Source organism: Haliotis rubra, unplaced genomic scaffold, assembly GCF_003918875.1.
Source record: "Haliotis rubra isolate DU_JTF1 unplaced genomic scaffold, ASM391887v1 Scf482, whole genome shotgun sequence".
Classification (NCBI taxonomy): Eukaryota; Metazoa; Mollusca; class Gastropoda; order Lepetellida; family Haliotidae; genus Haliotis; species Haliotis rubra.
In genome coordinates, this window is record NW_025767171.1 from 657,183 (window position 1) to 679,303 (window position 22,121).

Here is a 22,121-nt window from a genome sequence, read left to right on the forward strand (position 1 = left end):
TACGTGTTTGTTAATTCTGTTGTGACGTGAATACTCGCCAGTGATCGAGTATGCTTTTACGACGCTTTTGTTAGTAATAATAGGCATATAAACATGGACTTCACATTCACATGTGGGGAATTGAACTTGGGTCCAGTTCCCAGAAGCGATCACAGCACAAGGACTGTTGTATGTCTATGCTAAGGAATGGATGTTATGATGGTTTTATTGGAAAGGGCCCAGCCTTTCGGGTTAAACTCAAGGTTAGCCCCGAACTGGAAATCTATTTTATTTCTCATGTTAAGTTGCACATCCGAACTGGCAAATCAATGGATGCGAACTCATGATCCTGGCTCTAAAAAACGCTACTCTTATAAATGAATCACCATTTTGCCACGCGTGCGTGCGGGCGTGCGTGCGTGCGTGCGTGCGTGCGTGAAAAGACAGACTTAATTAGTTGTCAAATAATATTTAATACATATATTTCAACGTAGAACGGGACTCTCCATTTAATATGTAGTAAGGGTCATGAAAACGTGTTACTTGTATTTAAAATGAAAGAGGGTGCTAAAGATGATACAGACCAAATCCGACCCCTCGAACATATCCTACCATTCTCTTCCTACTAGATACCCGTGAAGGTCCGGGTTATAATTGATCTTCAGTAACCCATGCTTGTCGTAAGAGGCGACTAACGGGATCGGGTGGTCAGGCGCGCTGACTTGGTTGACACATACCATCGGTTCCCAATTGCGCAGATCGATGCTCATGCTGTTGATCACTGGATTGTCTGCTACATATTCGATTATTTACTGACCGACGCCATATAGCTGGAATATTGCCGATTGCGGCGTAAAACTAAACTCACTCACTGTGACAGTTAACGTATCACTGGCTATATCAGAAAGGAATGCTACCTTACTGGACGGCTGTTTTAAGGTGTGTTATCTGAATTGACAGGAACTAGAGCACACTTTGTGTGTTTAATATTCAGTGTGAGACCTTGTAAGTTTCTGTGAAGTAACGTCTACTGACAATCTGTTGTATAAAGAATCTTGTACAGCTATATGTACATGTGTGCAGCTGCCACTACCAGTTGCGTTTTGAGTTGTTACCATCGCCCGTGTGTATCACCATGACTCATCCGTAAGTCTGAGGTTGGTGTTGGGAGCTTTGATCGCCTTAGCGTTAACATCGCTTTGTGAGGCTGGGCCAAGGTTGAAGTTACCTACCTGGCTACGAGACTGCATGTGATTGTGACCCGTGGCATCTGTCACTCAATGGCGTCTGTACGGTTCCCATAACACCGTGGGTGAGTAAATCATTAACTGTTCCTGACACATCGACATGAGTTGCTGAAAAATAGCACGTCAGGTACTACCCGGTATTTGCTTGGGAATCAGCGCACCATTTGATCCCTTCATGAATGAGGTGTCTGAACGTATATTATTTTGATAGAAACAAATAACTCCATTTAGATTCAAAAGAAGCTCCAGTTAGATGGGTGATCAAACCCTGAACCTGAAGAAATCTAGACTTTATTTAGTGCTTTAGCATTGCCGCATCGGGAAAAGAGAAAAACATGTGGTTAAGGGACTTAGAGACAGACTAGAATTCACTCCACAAAGGTAGAATGTCCACCACAGACGTAAACAAACAAAACGTATTCCTAGATCATAAGAGAGTGCAATTTGTAGTTAAATTACTGCGTAAATGTCGAAAACTACATAATTAGTATTTTTTAAATGTTGAATCTGTGAACAAAATACAATTATATTGTATTTTTTGCGTAAAACACTGTTCAGTCCTCTATCCCAAACCTGCGTAGCCAAAGGGCAGTCTCATAAGGGTATATTCCAGCCTAGGGGCGTTGTGAAGGTACATGGTCCGGCAGGCGTCGTGGTAGCCGACCCCAAGGAAACATTTCAACATAGAAACGGACGCTTTCTCTAGCTTAGATACTGTTTGTTTACTGGTATAAACGTGTGGTCGGAACGTTACCTTTGTTGACATCTTTGTTACCACTCGTTGATAAAAGTAAAAATATCCTCGGTAGGCCTCGGGTATTTGTAAATTTACCAACTCGTGTTGATACTTGATATCAGAAGACACGAGGGTGAGATTCTATCTATCATCAAAAATCACTCTTCATTAGTTTTCAATGAAAAACTGTACATATCCAAGCACGGTACTCCAATTAGATTTGCAGTTTTAAATAAAACTTGTTTAGAGTGCCACTGATTATAGTTATTTTCAGGTAACATATACGCAAATATATGAGAATATACATTTCTCCATCATTGCTCTTCAAAAAATATCCCAAACAATACCAAAAATGGAGTAGACACATGCCCGTTTGTTCGTGCATGCGTGCTAGCGTGTTTGTGTGTTTGCGGGCGAGCAAGTGTGTAATAAGTATGGTGTGTCTGTGCGCGTGCGATAGCGCGCGCGTGTGTGCACTCTAAAGTTTCCACAATGCGGGAACCAGGCAGTGAGAATCAAAGCACCACGTTGTCCCTTACAGACGGAGGGGGATCCCAGGTAGTTCCACCCACATTGATCATGGACAGGGCAGACAGCATAAACACACAACCTGTAAAGAAACTGGATAGATGTCGTGTACCTATACATCAGACTAGACACCTACTAGCATTAGACATTCTGGATCTGGACTAGACACACACGTTAGACATTAGAAATCTACACTGAACTTAAGGCTTTCTGGGTGTAGACAGATCACAGATGTGTAAACGTCGGTATCTAGACTGAACACCTAGTCCTTATAAACTGACGTACAAAAGAAACTTTACACCCGTAATTTCGAAATATTTTGAAAACCCATAAAGTAAACTTGAAATCTGTGGTCAGTATGACATACCAAACACACAACATGTAAATCATTAGCCCAAACACACCAACTTCAGTGGTTTCATTTGCTTTTGATGGATGTTTTTCGAAATTCATGTTTATTGGTGACTGCACGTGCAATTCATGCAATAACGGTATAAAAGGTGATCCGCGAGTTGAACTGACATTATTGCAACGAAAAGTACACAAAATGAATGCCAAGGCTAACAGCAGAAAAACGAGAGAGAGCCGTCGGTATGTCCCACATGGTAGCAAACAACAGCCACATTGCCAGAATACTTGGTTGTCAGCCGAGAAACCATCGTCAACCATTTTAGCCGTTTCCAGCAAACTGGTCAGACCTCTGACCATCCAAGGAGTAGGAGACCAAAGGTCACAATTCCCCAAGAAGACCGCCACATCCGGTTACTCCATCTCCGAAACAGGTTCCTGACAATGGCGACAACGGCAGCAACGGCGTTCGGACACCAAATCCACAGGAACACCGTCATGAGACGATTGCGTGCTGCAGGTATCAGGGCCTATGAAGTGCCTGCATGAATTGCACGTGCAGTCACTAATAAACCCGAATTTCGAAAAACATCCATCAAAAGCAAAAGGAAAATTATTGATTCACATGTTGTGTGTTTGGTATATTATACTGACCACAGATTTCAAGTTCACTTTATGGGTTTTCAAAATATTTTCGAAATAACAGGTGTAAAGTTTCTTTTGTATGTCAGTTTAGGTCACGAGTCACTACAAGGTTTCATATGGGATCTAGAATGGACGCATTCATTAGGCACACTCCAGTCTGGGCAACGCGGAGTTTTAGCAATCCCTTTGACGTGCAATGTTGCTATCAGTAACACTATTCACAACATGTTCTGGGGCAGTTGGGGTAGCCTAGTGGATGAAACGTTCACTCGGTAACCGAAGACCCGGGTTCTATTTCGCATATGGGTACAATGTGTGAAGCCCATTTCTGATGTCCCCCGCCGTGATATTGCTGGAATATTACTAAAAGCGGCGTAAAATTAAACTCACTCACGCACTCACAAGATGTTCTACAGTAACAAGCTGCAGCATGCATGACACGAATGCATGACTAGAAAGGTCACACAGCTCAACGACAAGGCCGACACGGCGGTGAACGATGGTAACAAGTGTACGATCGTGCAATCCAACATGCTTCGAAATCAAACACGTGCGCAAAGGAAATCAAAGAAAAAAGCAAGAACATGATGTCTCCATCTTTGAAACAAGAGCAGGACAGACGCTGGAGAAGGAAAAGAAAGTGATCATGTATGTTCCATCATATGATCCAAAGGCTATTCAGTTTCAGCTGGTTATCTGCACAGACAGTTTAACACTGCAAGCGCCGTAATCAGCATCTCGTTTTGAGATAATTATCTCATTATCAGTAAGACATCGCCTGGGGGCTCAGTGCACAGCAAACGGTAACCCGGATTAAGATAAAGAGTAGATGTTTATCTACAGGTATATAGAAGCATGCACTTCAGCCATGGCCAGCGTCAGCAGGTCTGCACTGAAATAGGTTGTACTGGGTGGGACCGGCTGCCCTCATCGCTGTTGGCTGCTAAACATGGACTTCAAGATGTTAAACGAGAAGTTTCGGTTCTATGCAAGACCTGCACTGGCATTAATAATAGCAACCGCTGTTATCATGCTTTTGTATGTGAAGCTACCGAAAACGTACAGTAAATATTGGACGCCACAGGAACCATGTATTACCAGTCTGAATACGAAAATGGAGAGCATTCAGAATTCAGTTGGTGTGTTGTCTAAGGATATAAAATCACAGCAGAAGAAGATGCGACATCAAAATCGAGTTCCACATCAAACTCCAGTTCCACAACCAACTCCAGCGAAACCTATACCAACACCAAGAGTTCAAGCTAAGCCCTTTAAGAAAAACATCCACTATCAGGGAATTGCGTACAAAAGAACGAATGGAAACTGGGTAGCAGACGACAGTATGTGTACAGAAGACGAGGTGTTTGATGAGGCTACTCTCAAAACACCTGCTGGAAATACGCCCATCTTCATCCACAAAGTCGTAGAGGATCGCTCAGTCTCTAAATATTTGAAGACTGTCGGTAACTGGGAACCGGATGTCATGTACACTGCATTTGAAGTGCTGAGACAAAATAAAGACCACGTCTTCGTGGACGTCGGAGGCAACATCGGAACCTTCAGCCTCGCTGCTGCTAAGCTAGGCAACAGGGTCATCTCCGTTGAACCATATGCTATGAACACTAAACGCCTGTGTCGAGGAGTGGTAAAAGGAGGGTTTGCTGGGCAGATGTTCGTCATACACAACGCAATGTCGGAGCTTCGAGAAACTCTTTCATTTAAGCTCGAACCTGGTGATGTTGCAATGACTCGTGTTGCTAAGGTAACTAACACAACATCAAGCACCGACACCGTAACTTCCATCCAGATGAACGATCTCCTAGAGCTGTTTGACTTCAAGTCTGCTGTTGTGAAACTGGACTGTGAGGACCACGAAGTAGAGGTGATGAAGGGCGCAGAGATTTTCTTCCAAAAAGTCGATGTGCGCATGGTGCTGATAGAATGGGATAAACTCGTCCAGAACCAAGGGACACTGTATATCATTGAAATGATGAAGAGGTTTAATTTCAAACCATACGATCTCGGGAAAAACGCAAAATCCTTAGATATGTCTGAGTATACTCGGTGGAAAAATAGGAACGTTGTGTTTAGGAAAGCATGAAGTCAACTGAGTAGGGAATTGTTAGTTGTATATGGATATTACATAACATTGTATATAACTTGCTGTGTGAGTGTACATATTGTATATGACTTGCTGTGTGAGTGTACATATTGTATTGAGGTGCTGTATGCGATTTATTGTATGATATTTTGTTGAAATGTACAAATAAAACTTAATCCTTCAGCTTGTGCTTCTACTGTGTTGAGATTTGGGGTTCAATATTTGCATAACATGTACAGATATCTTGGGATTGTGTTCACTCCTAAACTGTCATGGACTAAAGCCCAACCATATTTAGCAGCTCAAGCAAGTAAAGCTATATTTATTAATCACAATGACATTTTTAAGATATTTGACTCCATGATTACACCTATTCTGTGGTATGGATCAGAGATTTTGGGAACCACTTATTGCAAACAAATTGAAACTGTACATTTTAAGTTCTGTAAGACTTTTCTCAAAGTCAGCAAGTATACCAACAATAGCATGGCGCTTGGAGAGTGTGGCAGACTCTCACTGCAATATCACTATACCTCTAGAGCAGTAAAGTACTGGTGCAGACTAATGCAGCTTCAGCACCATAGACTTCCTTATCAAGCCTACCAAATGCTCAAATCTCTGGATGATAATAATAAATCTACCCGGGTTTCACATATAATACAAATCCTTTTTCAGTATGGTTTTGGGTTTGTATGGATCTCGCAAGAAATTGACTGCATTAAAACATTTATATCTATCTTCAAGCAGCGATTTTATGACTGCTATTGGCACTCCTCACTTGACTCTTCATCTAAATGTAAATACTATTCACAATTTAAATCTTTACTTAATGTTGAACACTACTTGTCCTGTGACCTCCTTCCATATCAACGGAAAGTTATAACTATGTTCCGCTGTAACAACTTTAGACTAGCAGTGGCCGCCACACATATACACACTATAATCAACGTCTCTACTGCCACTCTGTTGGTTTAAACTATGTTGAAGACGAGCTCCATGTCCTACTTATCTGTGGTAAATATTCTGAAATAAGAAAGAAGTGTTTCACAACCCACCAGACCTACCCTCCAACAACTGAAACCTTTGTGATTTTAATCACCTGCAACATAAATTATCTAAAAACATTCCGTACATTCCTCTCTGCTGTGCTAAGAGTAAGAAGTAAATCCACCACTACAATCCATATATTCTTTATTTATCCTCCAAGTTGGGAGAGTACAAGTACAAGTTGCAAAAAGGTAATATTTACACCACAGTCACATTGTTATGTGAAATAGAGTCTCTCAGAAAGCTGGCTGCACTGCTTAGTGCTGTGTGACTTCTCTGCACATCAGATGAATGTACCTTACAGCCACACTAGTAAATGTTCTCTGATCCTCTGCATTAAGTCCATACTGAGGGCTACATGACAGAAGACACAACACCATCTCAATGTCTGACAAGTTGTAGAACCATACACTGAAGTCCACAGGACCAATATTGATCAGTTCACACCACAGCTGATCTCTCACAGAGAGTAAATTATCACACTGCACGACAGCATGAACACACGGATCACTATATAACCGTCCACACTTCTCACACAGGTACACAGCATCTTTAATGTATCTAATGCTGGAACATAACTGCACCAGGAACTTGGACGAGGTTCGGTACAGGTGGTCTTCCCGTGACAATGTCCATGCTGGATGAACACACAGGTCTCTGTGTATCTGTGCGAACCACTGGAGATCTGGTTCAACCGTAATCCTATCAGTCCACGAGGCGGAATAGAACTTCCAAACAGCGGCTTTCACACTTTGTTTCCAATAAGCCTTACGTGGGAATATGCCAGTTGACAAGTAGTCTTCTAGCACATTTGTCAACTGATACTTCTGGAGGATTCTCATCAGATCAGGAATAAAACCTCTCGGTTGTGCACACACACCATGAACAAAGCACAGTAGCCTTGTCAGAAACACCTGGTGTGGAAGGTAAGATGTGTTCATGTTTATGAGGTTTCCGGCAAACAAGAGTTTCTTTTTATCTATCTCAGCTTCCAGAGGTAGTAAACCCAGGAGACCAAGACACACATCAGTCCTAGTTCTCTTTGGGAGGCTTTGAATCGTTTTTATGACATGCCTGTAGGAACGTTCAAGCATAAGAATCTCAGTCTGACTGAGAGAGTTCCACAGCTCACTACCGAAAAGACACTTTGGTAGAGCTACTTTCTGGATCAGTTTCAGACAGACAATGGGAGACACCAGAGATGGATTAAATCCTTTCCTTGAAATTGTGTAAGCATAGGATCTGATCTTAGTACATGCGCCTAGTGTTCTTTCCATTGAATTAAACCTGTCAGAGAGTATAATGCCGACATGTTTGACTTGGTTAACTGTTGGTAGTAGACCCCCATATAAAGAGAGGTCGTCAGCAACAACTTTAGATTTTCTGCTAGCCCCAAATGTAACGCACTCAGTCTTACTAGAGGAGAATGTGAAGCGCCACAACCTACTGTAGTTTTCTGCAATTCTCAGGAGGGAGCTGAGATTACTGGTACAGGAACTCACCAAGGCTACGTCATCGGCTTGAGTTGGACATTCTGTGTTCAAATCCATAATCAGGGCACCCTTCTTCGATTCAGTAATATCGTCCAAGAGTTGGTTGATATACAGCAGATACAGCCTTGCAGACAACACTCCACCCTGACGTACGCCTTGCTGAAGAGTGAACCACCTCGATTGCATGTTACCTATCAATACACAGCTCTCCATATCATGGTACAGCTTGTCTATAACAGTCCACAGTTTTCCTTTTACTCCACCATCATACAACTTCTTCCGCAAACCATCATGCCACACACTGTCGAATGCTTTACAGCTGTCAAGAAATAGCACATGAACGTCGCTGCCTCGCTCTTGGTAGTGCTGAACTGTCTCCTGCAGGTTGAACGAAGCGTGAGTTGAACAGAGACTTTCCTGGTAAGCCATCTGCTGTTTGTTAGGAAATTGTTATCCTGGCGCAGAGCGTTTAAGTGAGGCAGTAGGGCCATTTCAAAGACTTTCTTTATTACGGGGCTTAATGAAATACCGCGATAACAGTTTGGGTCTTTCTTTGATTTGCCGCCTCCTTTATGCAGTGGCAGGATAACACTACGCTTCCAGGCTCGTGGAATGAAACCAGTTTGAATGACAAGGTTATATAGACAGCTCAGGTGATGCATTAATGTTCTCCTCCAAACTTCAGATGCTCATATACTAATCCATCAATTCCACCTGATTTTCCATTTTTTAGCTTCTTGCACACTGCCTCAACTTCATTAAGTGTGATATGACAGGGATCAGATGTGTCCGCGTTGCACAGTTTCCTTATCTCAGAAACCTGACTTTCGATGTTGCGTTTAAAACATTCATCAAAATGAGGCTTATCTGATGACTGAAAGACAGTTTCAAAGTGATAAGCCCATTTTTCAAGCACATCATCAGGGTTGCTGTATGTGACCCCTTCGACTTGAATTGGTGTGATCACTTTGTCATATTGCTGGAATATTGCTGAGTGCGGCGTAAAACTAAACTCACTCACTCACCCAAGGAGATTGGGAAGCGTGTTCAGTGGATGTTTTTCATGTTCGTCTCTGCTTCGTTTTATAGGAGAATTTACGGTATGTTTACTTTTTTCTTTTTCGGTATGTTTTCTTGAACTTGTGCCAAGACATTAAGAACTCCGCGTGCCAAATAAGGTGTTTGCTGTTTCAAATTCCCAACAATGTAGTCAAACGGGGCTCTCTCGATCAGGTCACACATTATTACCATTTCAACCCAATAGCTGGCTCTTACAAAAAACATGGGGTAATAATAGTCGGCTCTTACAGCAAAACTTGGCGGAATAATAGTCGGCTCTTAAAACAAAAAAGCATAGGGTAATAAATGTCGACAACAATTATGGGTGAATAATAAGTCGACTCTAACAACAATCGCGGGGGAATAATAGTCGGCTCTTACAGCAATCAAGGGGTAATAATAGGCGGCTCTTACAACAACAATGGAGGTATAATAGTCGACTCTTACAACAAATATAGGGTAATAATAGTTGGCTCTTACAACAAATATAGGGTAATAATAGTTGGCTCTTACAACAAATATAGGGTAATTATAGTAATATTGCATAATGAGGGACATAGGCTTCCCATAGCGGTATGTTCTCATTTCACCTACATCCCAATTCGCCTACATTCTTAAAACAACATGTCATGGTCTTTTGACTGTTGATTACGCAATGGTGAACTAGTGGCACCCCTATGATCTAAAAGTGGACTCTTCTAGTTGAAGTTGTTGAAGTACAAAAGGAATTTATTTATTTCTGTTACTTGTCATTTTCTGATCACAGTGAAATGATAATTTATTCATCACATCATATCATCACATCATCTTCTAGTTGAAGTAGTTGAAGGACAAAAAGAAAGGTTTTTTAAAGAATTTATTTCTGTTATTTGTCTGTTACTTATTTATTCTGTTATTTGTCATTTTGCGATCACAATCGTGACATTGTCCATTCTCACTTCAACTTGATAAAGTGACCAGCTGCGTCGAGGAATTGAAAGGGTGATCTTCTCCCAGAAGCAAGTTGCTCTCTAAGTCTGTCCAAGCGACTCTCCAGGTTTCGGTAGATCCATGATCATCTGTCTGCGTGCCAGTCTGTTCGCTGTTTCCAATTTCTTTATAGCAATGACGAATTCATATATGTTCGGGTGATGCTTTCTGTTGAGTTTCTTGAAACCGTTGTGAAAACCCTCCAAATGATTGTTGGTTCTGAGTTCTGTATTTTCTGGTTTCTTCTTCATTCACCAGAGGAGGGTGCTTGTGCTCTGTGACCGAAGATACGTGGTCGCCAATGGTACTGCATTTACCTTAACATTTATTTATGACGCACTTCCAGTGTGTGGCGACCTGTCTCACAACATTCAGTCGATACTTGCTGGCCATCATGTAGTAGCCTACCTGTCTTCTTCCTCTCTGAGACAAGATGAACTCTGCCCTCTGCAGGTTAGCCATTGTGCCTGTCAGTGCTTGGCGAACGCTCCATTTTAAAGGGTTAAGTTTTAAAGCCTAGTATTTCACAGTGAGAAATTAACTACATCTCATCATCGCATGCATTAATCCCTGTCATTTTATTTTAACCCTGTTTTAACTTCTCAGTGGATGCACTAATCCTGTTTACTCAACTTCATATCCTTATAACAACAGTCGATCAAGACTCAGTGAGTCAGGTTCATTATAAGAGTAGGGGTGCATTCTCTAATCCCAATTCGCCTACATTGTTTCTGTAGGCGAATTGATATGTAGGCGAATTGAGATGTAGGCGAATAGAGACTAAACCATAATGGTAACCCACTGATAAACCAATACACAGCAGTCCATGGCAACAAAGCCATAACTGTTCTTAGAAACGTTGTGGCAATCAAGAAGGGATGTTTTGAAGATAATAATATCAATATTTCTTAAAGAATTAAGGTGTGGGATTGGTGAGTCTCCATGTTGTATTGATAAACGTGGAGGATGGATGGTCGCTTAAGTAATCTTGAAGTGATAGTTTGATGTGAAGAATTTAGAGCAGCCAGTGTTTCAGCCAGAAGAACGCGTACATCCCTCGACAATTCCTTTTATCCTGCTATTGACAAACGTAACTGATAACCCTTGTATCCTTGTATCCTTGGCGTGTTGACATGAATTACACGCATAACAGTACTGAAGTAATCTGTACGTTTTCTTTGCAGCTGCTAATTAAATACATCCATTCCCATAGTAGATACACAGATCAACGCTGGGTGCAGGTTGTAGGCAGTGACCAGATGCATTTGAACTGTTCAAGGAGGATCAGAAAATGTATTAATTTCTCTCTGATAAACAATTTTTTTATGGATTTTAATTCCGCGAATTTAATAATTCAACCCTTAACCTAATCGTAAAATTAGTATGACACACATGAAAGTGTAGTCATTTTCTTTATTATAAATTGCGTGAATTAACACAGGAAAAATAAACTCTATTCATCTTCCATTTGTCAATTTGTTCTACGTTATGTGTTTGGTTCTAAATTTCTTTCCAAGGTGTCACGTTTCATCTATGACTGACTACATGGGCTACATTAACAGCTAACGTCCCTCACACAACCATAAACATACCGTGGGTGAAAATGGTATTCCTGAGTAATGGGTTAGGTCCCATACTGCCTACAGTTCCAAACTGCCTACATCCCAAACTGCCCCAAAAAATATTGTAGGCAGCGTGGGAAAGGATTTTTTGCCCTGTAGAATAATGGAACAGCCCAATTATCAATGAAGAAGGGGTGTGTCGTTTGGAGTAAGGTTGTTGTATTTATTTGCTTTATTTAATGTTGCCCGCACAACTAAGGTATTTCGGCGACAGGGTAGAACACTTTAAAAGGTATTAAAAAAATATGAAATAGGTAAAGAGTATTAAAGATTTTGAATCACTGGATCATGGCAGTTTGGAACTGTAGGCAGTTTGGGAATACACCGAGTAATGTACAGTGACGGTTGGTCAGGCTCGCTGACTTGGTTGACACATGTCATCATATCCCAATTGCGTAGCCGCCACATAGCTGGATTATTGCTGAATGCGGCGTAAAACTAAACTCACTCACTTCATGTACAGTGATGTCCTGAATTACTGCTGAATGCGGGATAAAACTAAACTCACTCACTTCCTGTACAGTGATGTCCTGAATTACTGCTGAATGCGGCATAAAACTAAACTCACTCACTTCATGTACAGTGATGTCGTGAATTACTGCTGAATGCAGCATAAAAATAAAACTACACTCACTCACTTCATGTACAGTGATGTCCTGAATAACTGCTGAATGCGGCATAAAACTAAACTCACTCACTTCATGTACAGTGATGTCCTGAATTACTGCTTATGCTATCAGTTACTGGTTGACCAGGTCAAGGTCAATGACATATCACCTTGACTGAATAGTGTGTGGTGGGATTGAGATATGGTTTTCCAGTTTTGCTTTTTCTTTAATGTTAAAGGTCAGTGACAGCATCCAGCTATAAAGGTTCAACTGACCACAAAATTCATAATATTGCAGGTTCCCAATTGCATAGATCGATGCTCATGCTGTTGATCACTGGATTGTCTGGTCCAGACTTCGATTATTTACAGACCACCGACATATAGCTGGAATATTGCTGAGTGCAGCATAAAACTAAATTCACTCACTCATAATATTGCATAAATGGCAAATTCCTGATAGGCCCATATACCCAATACTTCCATAACAAATTTCAACACTGTCCAACTAAAGAAAAAATTCTGACAACCATCTATTAACATTTTTCTAACTATATTCCCATGGTGACCAAGTTTGAATGAGAATATAATCCTTTGAGGAATGTTTCTGACTCCATAGCTGGGAATATTCATAAGTTTCAGTTTTACAGGCATTGTAGTTTCAGTGAAGATGTGAAAATTTCAGTTACACCACTAAAACGGCGGACATGTAAAGGCAAAGATGGCTTTAAACATCATAACATGCCAAATATCATATATGTCATTCCAAAAACATCATACTTGCTGCATATCAAATGTCATAATGATTCATAAAAAATGGGCCAAAAATAACATTTTCAATGTACTAGAACCCATTTTTTAGAGCATCTTAGGGATAATTGAGACAGCACCAGCTCCATAGGTTTTGTACTTTCAAAGTAGATTCTGAAAACGTAAACCACTGACGGTCAACACATGATTTAAGCCCATCTGACATTCAGTTAGGTGAGCAAAAAATAACAGAAACAATAATGAAGGAGCAACAGGATTCATTCCAAGATATATGTTTGAGTTATCAACAAAATAACAACATCAAGGGTCAAGTAGATGTTAACAGCCATCAACACAGTGCAGGGGTAGGTGTGTAAATCACCTTGTTGTAACATACCCAATGCACAATAACATGATTCATTCCATACATATACAATACGCATATTTAAGAATCATTTGTTGGGTGGCCATATGTAAAGGCCAACACCATGACAACCATTGTGTGCATTTGCTGCACAGTGAGGTAGAATAAGCCAATGGGTAATAACAGTATCACAATTCATTCTAATAAACAAATAACAACAAGCTAACAACACGCGGGGATACTTCGGTTAAGGGTGAGTTATTACATTTATTTTTAGGGGAAAGTTATTTTTGTTAATTTCATGCTAGGGGTGAGTTAATTATAGATTTCTTGTTAGGGTGATCAAACAACACTTAAAATCTGGAATGCGGATTATTAAAAAGTCCACGTTTTCTTTAACCTCTAGGTCTGACAATGACATGTAAGGGGAATAGAATAACAAACTGTTTCCCTGTCTGAGACAAGAGATAAATGCTCAATGATTTCTGCATTTAATAACCATAGCTTCACTGGGATTCATTACCATGTTGCTTCTCATGTAAATGCCATCAATTCTATAACATCTTATTTCATAAAAATGAAATACAGAAAAAGTTAATGAATTAATTCTCAACCTACTGACTCTACATGCAACATAGTTTCACTTTATTTTGACAATGGAACAAAAATATTGTAAACCAAGCATTAAAAGTCTTATTTCAGGTTGGCATCAGTTTGTGGAAGGGAGAGGATAGCAGTTTTTCCAGATGCTTGACCACCACCAGCTGGTACTTTCAACACAATGGATATTTGGTTTTGCTGTTGACTAGCATCAGCTGGGGCACTGACATCAGATGAGGTTCCAGACAGGGATTTCATAACATCTGGAGACAGCAAACTTCGGAGGGGTTTGGCAGGTTCAGCTATACAGCTGGAGGCTTGGTTTATTGGTAAGGTGGATGGAAGCTGTATCACTTGGAACAGGGGAGAGGAAGCTGACATCACAGGAAGATGGGTCTTGGTTTCAAAGCTTACAGGAACTTCCTGTGATTGCATGATCTTATTGTCTATTTGTAATGCAAGATCAAGGGTATCAATGGACTCAGTAGACTTTGACATTGGAGATTTTATCTGACATAGATTGTCGACACTTTCAGATCGTAACCCCAACCCAACACTTCTGAAAGGATTGGTCTTCACATTCGTAAAGTTCTCAGATATATCCGATAAAATCTGCTCGGCACCTTCAGTCATGTGAAGGCTGGCTTCTGGAGAGTCCAGATAAGGGATCTTGCCCTTATCAACATGAAACTTGTTCAGGTCAAGTACAGGCCCTGCAGCAGAATCCAACCGCACATTCCTGGTTCCAAAAACACTGTTAGAGTCCTCTGAATGGAAGCTCTGGGGAACAGTATCTAGAGGAAAGTTTGGGTCACTGCACAGACTGAACCCTCCGCCCATGATGGACATGTCCTCAAGGTCGTCAGGGCTTCCTTGTGGTAGAGATGAGATCCTAGATTCACATAGAAGCCCTTCATCCTCCACAATGTCTGCATTAAGAGCTACTGGTGCTGCTGCAACCTCTCCAGCCAGATCCTCTACTTCTTCCTCTTGTTCTTCTTCGCCGTCCCCGTTAAGGCGGATCACTTTCACATCAATCTTATGAACATCTGGATTGAGATAATCTTTTACATCAAATTTGAGGCAGTTCTCAACTTTGATAACTTTGGCAACATTTTGAACATGCTTTTGGGAACAGTGTCTTTTGACTTTGTTGGACAAATTGCTTCTGTAAGGACATAGGCTGCATTTATATGGTTTGATGCCTTCATGTGCCATGAGATGCATGGACAGTCCACTGTAGTATGCTGTCTTGAAGTCACAGCGATTACAAGCGTATCTCTTGTGGTCAATATGTTTACCGTAGATGTGCTTCACAACAACGTATCTTGATGTTCCCTTGTATGAGCAATCAGGACACTTAAACAGTTTCTTTCCGTTGTGGATCAGACAATGGCGTTTGAAGCTGCCTGTCTCTATGGTCTTGTAGCCACAAATCTCACACACGTACCTTGTTATTCCCTGGTGTTTAGCTTTATGAAGGCTCAGAGCCTTCTCAAACTTGGTCATGAACTTGCACTGACCATAGTCACAAAACAGCAATTCTCCTGAAAGCAAACCAGAAGACTCCATATTAATTTATTATTTATGATTTTGCATTCAAACTTTGATTCTCTATTGTCATTTTGATATTTTCATCCAATATTCTGTTGACAGTGATTCCTTGAGATTCCCAATGTGACAAAACGTTTGTCCTGTTCACAGAGCTTGCATTTTCATTGCAACTAATAATATGTGGGATAGTCATTTCCTTGATACCAATGAGGACCAGCTGATTCGTGGGGCATGGTGCTGGGCCAGACTTTTGGGGTAGGGTTTTGTGAAGACTTATAAGCTAAAGTGGGGAATGCTGTGGTGCTGGTTGGTGGGACAGGGGCTAACCTAACCATGACATCCAACTGCAACTGTATGTTCATGTTAACAGTGTCCCACAGGACAAACACTGAACCATATGAACTGAGCAGCAGGATACCAGCAAGTTAGTGGTAGGGGAAGTAACTCTACCTGTGTGTTTCCTCATGTGGTCTCTGAGATTTGCACTGTTGACTCCCACAAATCCACAGTCCTGGCTGTATGTGCACAAGAAGTTGCTCTTGCCTGGAATTGTGAATTGTAACAGTGATAAACATTTATACTGTTTTCCTGCATTTTGACTACAAATAGAAAATGTTTGGTGACATGGACAATGCATGTCATTGTATCATGTCATCTCTCACGATATCAATCACTGGATTGTCCAGTCCAGACTTGATTATTTACAGACTATGTAAAACAGCTCAAATATTGCTCCAAGAGGTGTTCAACAACAAACACACCAAGCAGCCAGTAATTCCTACATCATATACACTTTTAAAATAACTCTTTCACATTTTCAACACTGACAATTGATTGTGTGGAACATCCCCTAACCAGGTTCATTGAGACAGCTCAAACAGATTAACATGATGAAAATAGGGCAAACAGAACAAATTTCACATACATTTTAAACAAGAAACTGACCCAAATACTGGCCAAACAGAGGGTTTGATGTCACTGTGTCTTGTTGCATGAACAGTGGTTAATTAATAAACATATTCAGTACGGTTGCTGTAGACAGGTACATGTTCTGTTACAAATGTTGATATCCAATAGTTTTCAAGAAGACTTTTTAAATTTATCGCTTGATGGAGTAAGTTTGGTTTAATGCTACAGTTAACATGTCAGTTACATTATGGTGTCCACTTCACATGAGTATAATGCAAGTTTTAGATCTGTCCTGACATTCATTAGGGGAGCCAATTCACCATATACCAGTGAAAATATAGCACCTCTACTGCAGTGTTTTTTAATTTTGTGTAGCGCCATGAGCAGACACCAAGTGCCTGGAGTTTTGTCGCATAACAAATCTACTGTATTAGTATTATTATTATTATATCCATCTGTATCCCTCAGGCGTGACAGAAACCTACCGTTGTAAGTTTGAATCCCCGACTTTTCATGATTATGTTCCTAGGTTTGTCAAAGCCATTTATCATCCAAACTGGCTCAAACAGTAGACATGTGTCAGATCAAGCGATATCTACAAGCAATATCTACATTGTAGATATCGCAACAACTGAACTGTCAATGCTATTACATCATCAGTTAATGACCTCACAATGCTATGACTCCACTAAGGAGACAGCTGACAATGCTATGATGTCACAAGTTGATGACGTCACAATGCTATGACTTCACTAAGGAGACAGCTGACAATGCTATGATGTCACAAGTTGATGACGTCACAATGCTATGACTTCACTGAGATCACTGCTCAAGAAGCCTAATGGCAGTTTTGTGTTCAGATAAATTCATCCTTTTACTGATAACTGATGAAGAATGATTTTGGATGATAAATAAATTCTCACCCTCGTGTCTTCTGATATCAAATATATCAAGACTCGTTGGATTCATGTAAAAATATCCTCGGCAAGCCTTGGATATTTGTAACTTTAATCAACTGTTGTTGATATATTTGATATCAGAAGACACTTGGTTTGATTCTCTATAACCATGCTTGTGGGTATCACCACAGAGTTAAAGTCTAGGATCTGCTACTCCCACAGCAGCTAGCTGACATGTCATGATAAAACTGAAATACTGGTCAAAGTGAAGTCAATACAAAATCATTCACCCAATAACTCATGTTAATCATTTTCTTACAGTATAAAAATAGCATTTCAAAGACTTTACCATTATGTTTCTTGGCACTGTGTCTGGTGAGACTTGACTTGTTCTTGAATCTCCTGGGGCAGTGTTCACACAGGAAGCTGGGCTGAGCATGTTTACTCTTATGCACCTGCAGCTGACTCTTCCAAATTGTGGTGAAGTCACACTGGTCACATTGCAGCACTTCCCCATTGTTGTGGGCTCGAATGTGACGCTTCATAAAACCCAGATAGTTGGATTCATGGCTGCAAAGTCTACACCTATACACAGTGTGATTATCTTTCACAAATTCATCCCAGTGAGACTTATCCACTGCGTCTTCAGTTTCCAGGACTGTCTTGCAACTTTCGTCTTCATCCGTCATGCAAGCATCAATCTGATTATCGTCTTTTGAAAAGATGTTTTCTGTTTCTTGAACAAAACTGTTATACATAGTTTCAGCTGCTTGCTCTGCCTCGGAGAGGGTTAACTGACTCTTGCCGACATCTTTCTCCAGAGCATCTAAATGAACATCAACTATATTTGTATTTGGAGAATCAATACTTGGACTCAGAACATTTTTGTCCTCAACAGTGTAATCCTGAGATCTAGTTCTCCCCAAAATATGAACACTGTTCGTTTTATGTACTGAACTTGATGAGGTTGAAGGATGAAGAATTTGTTTCCCTTGTTTTAGAATGGCATCGTCAAGTTCACAAATGGAGAAGTCAGATATGAGTTCGACATCTTTGCTGAGAAGTTGTAGAAACATGTCTCTGGGGCATGCAAACAGCTGACATGATGAGGTCTGCCGGTTACCGTCACAGATGGCGGCGTGATGTGCATACATGTCCTGGGTGCCGAGCAGGCCGTCACATCGAGGGCAGCCCAGGTACATGATAGGAGCAGCCGGTATCATGGTGGAGTCGTACCTAGCAAACAAATACAAGCAATTATGGTGAGTGAAGGAGCATAGTTTTATGCCGTTTTTAGCAATATCACGGTGGGGAACACCAGAAATAGGCTTCATACATTGTACCCATGTGGGGAATCAAACCAAGGTCTTCGGCTTGATGAGCGAATGCTTTAACCACTAGGCTACCCCACCACCCCAAGCAGTTATGGATAATTACTAAAAGAAAACTGTTGTAAGCTGTAATTGGAAAGTGGCCTTCCATATTGTATTAATTTAATATATTTCATATAAAAACAATCATAAGTTGGGACAAGTGAGCAAAAAGTTAGAACAAAGCACGCACATAACCATCTTTCTTCTGTCAGCTGCTACAGATGATATTAGCTCCAGCAACTTGTGCAGATTATATTTGCTCACAATGTAAAGTTTCATATATATCCTTTAGCATGTTCGGGGAACTAGGAAACTGAATGTCTGATATACATAACTAATGTTTTACATATGTGAAGAAATAACCTCTCCATGGATACCAAATATTGGTTGGTTCCTAGTTCAAGTTTCCTCGTAAACACTCAGATTTAATGCATGAACTGCAAACTTTATTTTCAATACATTTAAATAAAGTATATTAATTATTTTGAGTCATTGGTGTTGGCTGTTCAACACTATACAAAAACAAGAATGATTATCGAGAACAAATAGCCACTAGACTTACACCGAGTGCCTGAAATAGATATGTATATGGTTAAATAAATAAATTGCAGGGCTTTCTGTGGAATTTGACTGGCAAACCAAGAAGTGTATATTGCATTTATGCTTCCATAAACTGAAAAAATATACCACGCCCACAAGCAGGCTACTGTTTCCTGATTGGCTGATACAAGTATGGGTGGCACCGAATGTTGTCAGTTATTTCATACTGTTTGTTTGCAGGTATACTTAGTCAATGATTATATGACTGCATTAATACAACTGAATTCAATCTGTTTTTGCAGTTTATTATTAATACATACTTAACACCAAAACATGCCTCCAAATCATACAATAAATTGTGACCCTCCTGCAATGAAACCCATGAGTCTAAAGGAACATGCCATTCTCCAACTTTCACAGCTGAAAAGGGGATGACCACTGCCCGCTTGTGGCGACTATGGACAGAATGTAATGACAATGGGATTGGGATGAATGATAACATAAGCCTAGTTGGGTCTGTAAAACATACAGCAATAACTTTCAGAGTGTTTATTACGACGTTTTATTCTTTGTTTTTATTTAGATCCTTTTTCTTTTTGCCTGCCATTGTTGTTTTGACTTTGACACAAATGGCCGTTTTATGGTTGTATTTGACCTGTTGACCGTGTTGACCCGATTCCGTCAATATACAGCTGGTAAACGCATTAAATAAACACGTGATTCTTATATACGGCCCTCCTGCACTGTACACGTCATAATAATGAAGAATATGCAACTGTTGCGATGTGCTGATATTCTCATCAGAAGCATGATAAATTATCTCACAGCCTACTAGGGCAACAGTAATTTGTGTAAATTAGCAAGAATAAATTATCTCCCTTCGACATACATTTCCGACTTTACGGGAAAACCATCATTCGACAGCATGATAGGGGCGTGGATTCCGTGCAACGTGGATAGTGGGATAACGTAGAACGAGGATCTACATGTCGGTTTCAAATACTGCAAGAATCAATCACATACCCAATTTTCACTGGACGTAACCTTGCATTCCTGTCATTAGCGAAGATTCCAAGACAGGAAGTACCGCCAGAGTTACCTTTCGTGGACTTTGAGAAACCAGGAAGCGCTAGTAAAATGCCAATATTAATCCTCTGCCGCACACGAGCACAAATATTTCACTGTTGTGTTATAATCTATTTTCTGGCTATCTTAATATTTTCATTTGGAATTGCACTCGAGTGACAACGAAAACGGAGATGATTAATACCAGTGTGTCTGATTTTCTACGTGTGCGAAACGTGTGTCGAATAGACTATGTACAGTGCTTGTATATTTTCCAGCGAAATTGTGGCACAAGAAAATTGTTATAAATTAAAACAGGACATACATGTAAGAATGATTTGCAGCACTGTTGGCTTGTACTTGCAGTAGACAAACACCATCGATGATATCGTGTTATGATGACACAGTAAATATGATATCACACTGTGCCATTGGTGTGGTCGCTGGTATTTTAGAGTGTGAATGAGTTTAGTTTTACGCCGCACTCAGCAATATTCCAGCTGTATATGGCTGCGGTTTGTAAATAATCGAGTCTGAACCAGACAATCCAGTGATCAACAGCATGAACATCGCTCTACGCAATCGGGATACGATGTCATCATGACATGTGTCAACCAAGTCAGCGAGCCTGACCACCCAATCCCGTTAGTCGACTCTAAGCATGGGTTACTGAAGACCAATTCTAATCCGAATCTTCACGGGTGATAATTTAGAGACAATCAAAATTGGCAACCGATTGAATGGTTAACTTAACCCTGAAACAAACAAACCAACTACAACAACAAAATAAGATATAGATTGACATGTCCATTAGGGCTGGGACGGGTAACCCGGATACCCGGGACGGATGGGTAATGAGTTAGACCCGGGTATCCATCTCAGTACACGGACCCGTTATAATCATGTGACTAATAGATTAAACCATGTAATATGTTATTATTTTATGATTAAAAGGTTGTATTGTCGTCGAAGATTTAGACATTATTTACAGTCAGCTGTTTTGAATATAAAACATATGGTCAAGATATTGAAACCCCCGAAATTTCAGCCTCCGAGCTGAAGAATATATTGCCATTTCTTACAAATTTGATGTAAGGAATTAACATATCGGGTATCCGGGTAGGGTAGGGATAATAGGGGGTGGGGTACCCGGGTCGAAACTTTGGATCCGTCCCAGCCCTAATGTCCATCTAGATCTACGTCGATGACTCAGCGTCATAAACAGTTATGTCTTTGTTGAGATCGTTCAAGACACGATCAAGAAGAAATGTTACTCATTGTCAGGTGGACATTCGAAACGTTCGTACATTGCTTTCGTAGAGCCGATTTTGACAATTCAAATAATTCTTGAAATAATTTTAGATGTAACGTGAACTATATCTTGGTCAATTTACTTTTCAGGTAGATCTATACATGTATATGTTTAAACTGTAACTTGCGCTGACAGTTAGCTATGGCAATGTCCAGTCTATAAATCTACTTTATGGTCTCCGATGTAGCACACTCAGCTGCGATACGTCTATCCAGGGATTCCTTGTGCATTTTATAAATCAATGGCAAATAGGCTATGTGAAATCAATCACTCCAACTGAAAAATTATAATTAGATAAAATTTTACTTTTTGAATATTCAAAGTGTATAGACAGAAAAAATTGATATGTAAGAGATATGATATTCATACCCAGA

At 40.4% G+C, this 22,121-nt stretch overlaps 1 protein-coding gene across 1 annotated transcript; it reads right to left on the reverse strand.

Annotated features, from left to right (window-relative positions):
* Nucleotides 1-13,394: 13,394 nt before the first annotated feature.
* On the reverse strand, nucleotides 13,395-20,367 carry LOC124291124 (GDNF-inducible zinc finger protein 1-like). Its single transcript, XM_046728029.1, has 4 exons — nucleotides 20,260-20,367; nucleotides 17,807-18,693; nucleotides 16,100-16,192; nucleotides 13,395-15,642 (listed from the first exon to the last, which is right to left on the reverse strand). Exons 1-4 carry the CDS (start codon nucleotides 20,295-20,297, stop codon nucleotides 14,189-14,191), a joined length of 2,472 nt encoding a protein of 823 aa, XP_046583985.1. The 5' UTR covers nucleotides 20,298-20,367; the 3' UTR covers nucleotides 13,395-14,188.
* Between the last annotated feature and the right edge of the window lie 1,754 nt (nucleotides 20,368-22,121).

Excerpts from the sequence above, each read along its gene's own strand:
- LOC124291124 (XM_046728029.1), bottom strand. The coding sequence starts at position 20,297 with ATGCTGTCGAATGATGGTTTTCCCGTAAAGTCGGAAAT. Across the intron at positions 18,694-20,259 it reads TTTCCCGTAAAGTCGGAAAT|GTACGACTCCACCATGATAC; the intron begins GTATGTCGAAGG and ends TTTGTTTGCTAG. Across the intron at positions 15,643-16,099 it reads CCACATGAGGAAACACACAG|GAGAATTGCTGTTTTGTGAC; the intron begins GTAGAGTTACTT and ends GTTTGCTTTCAG.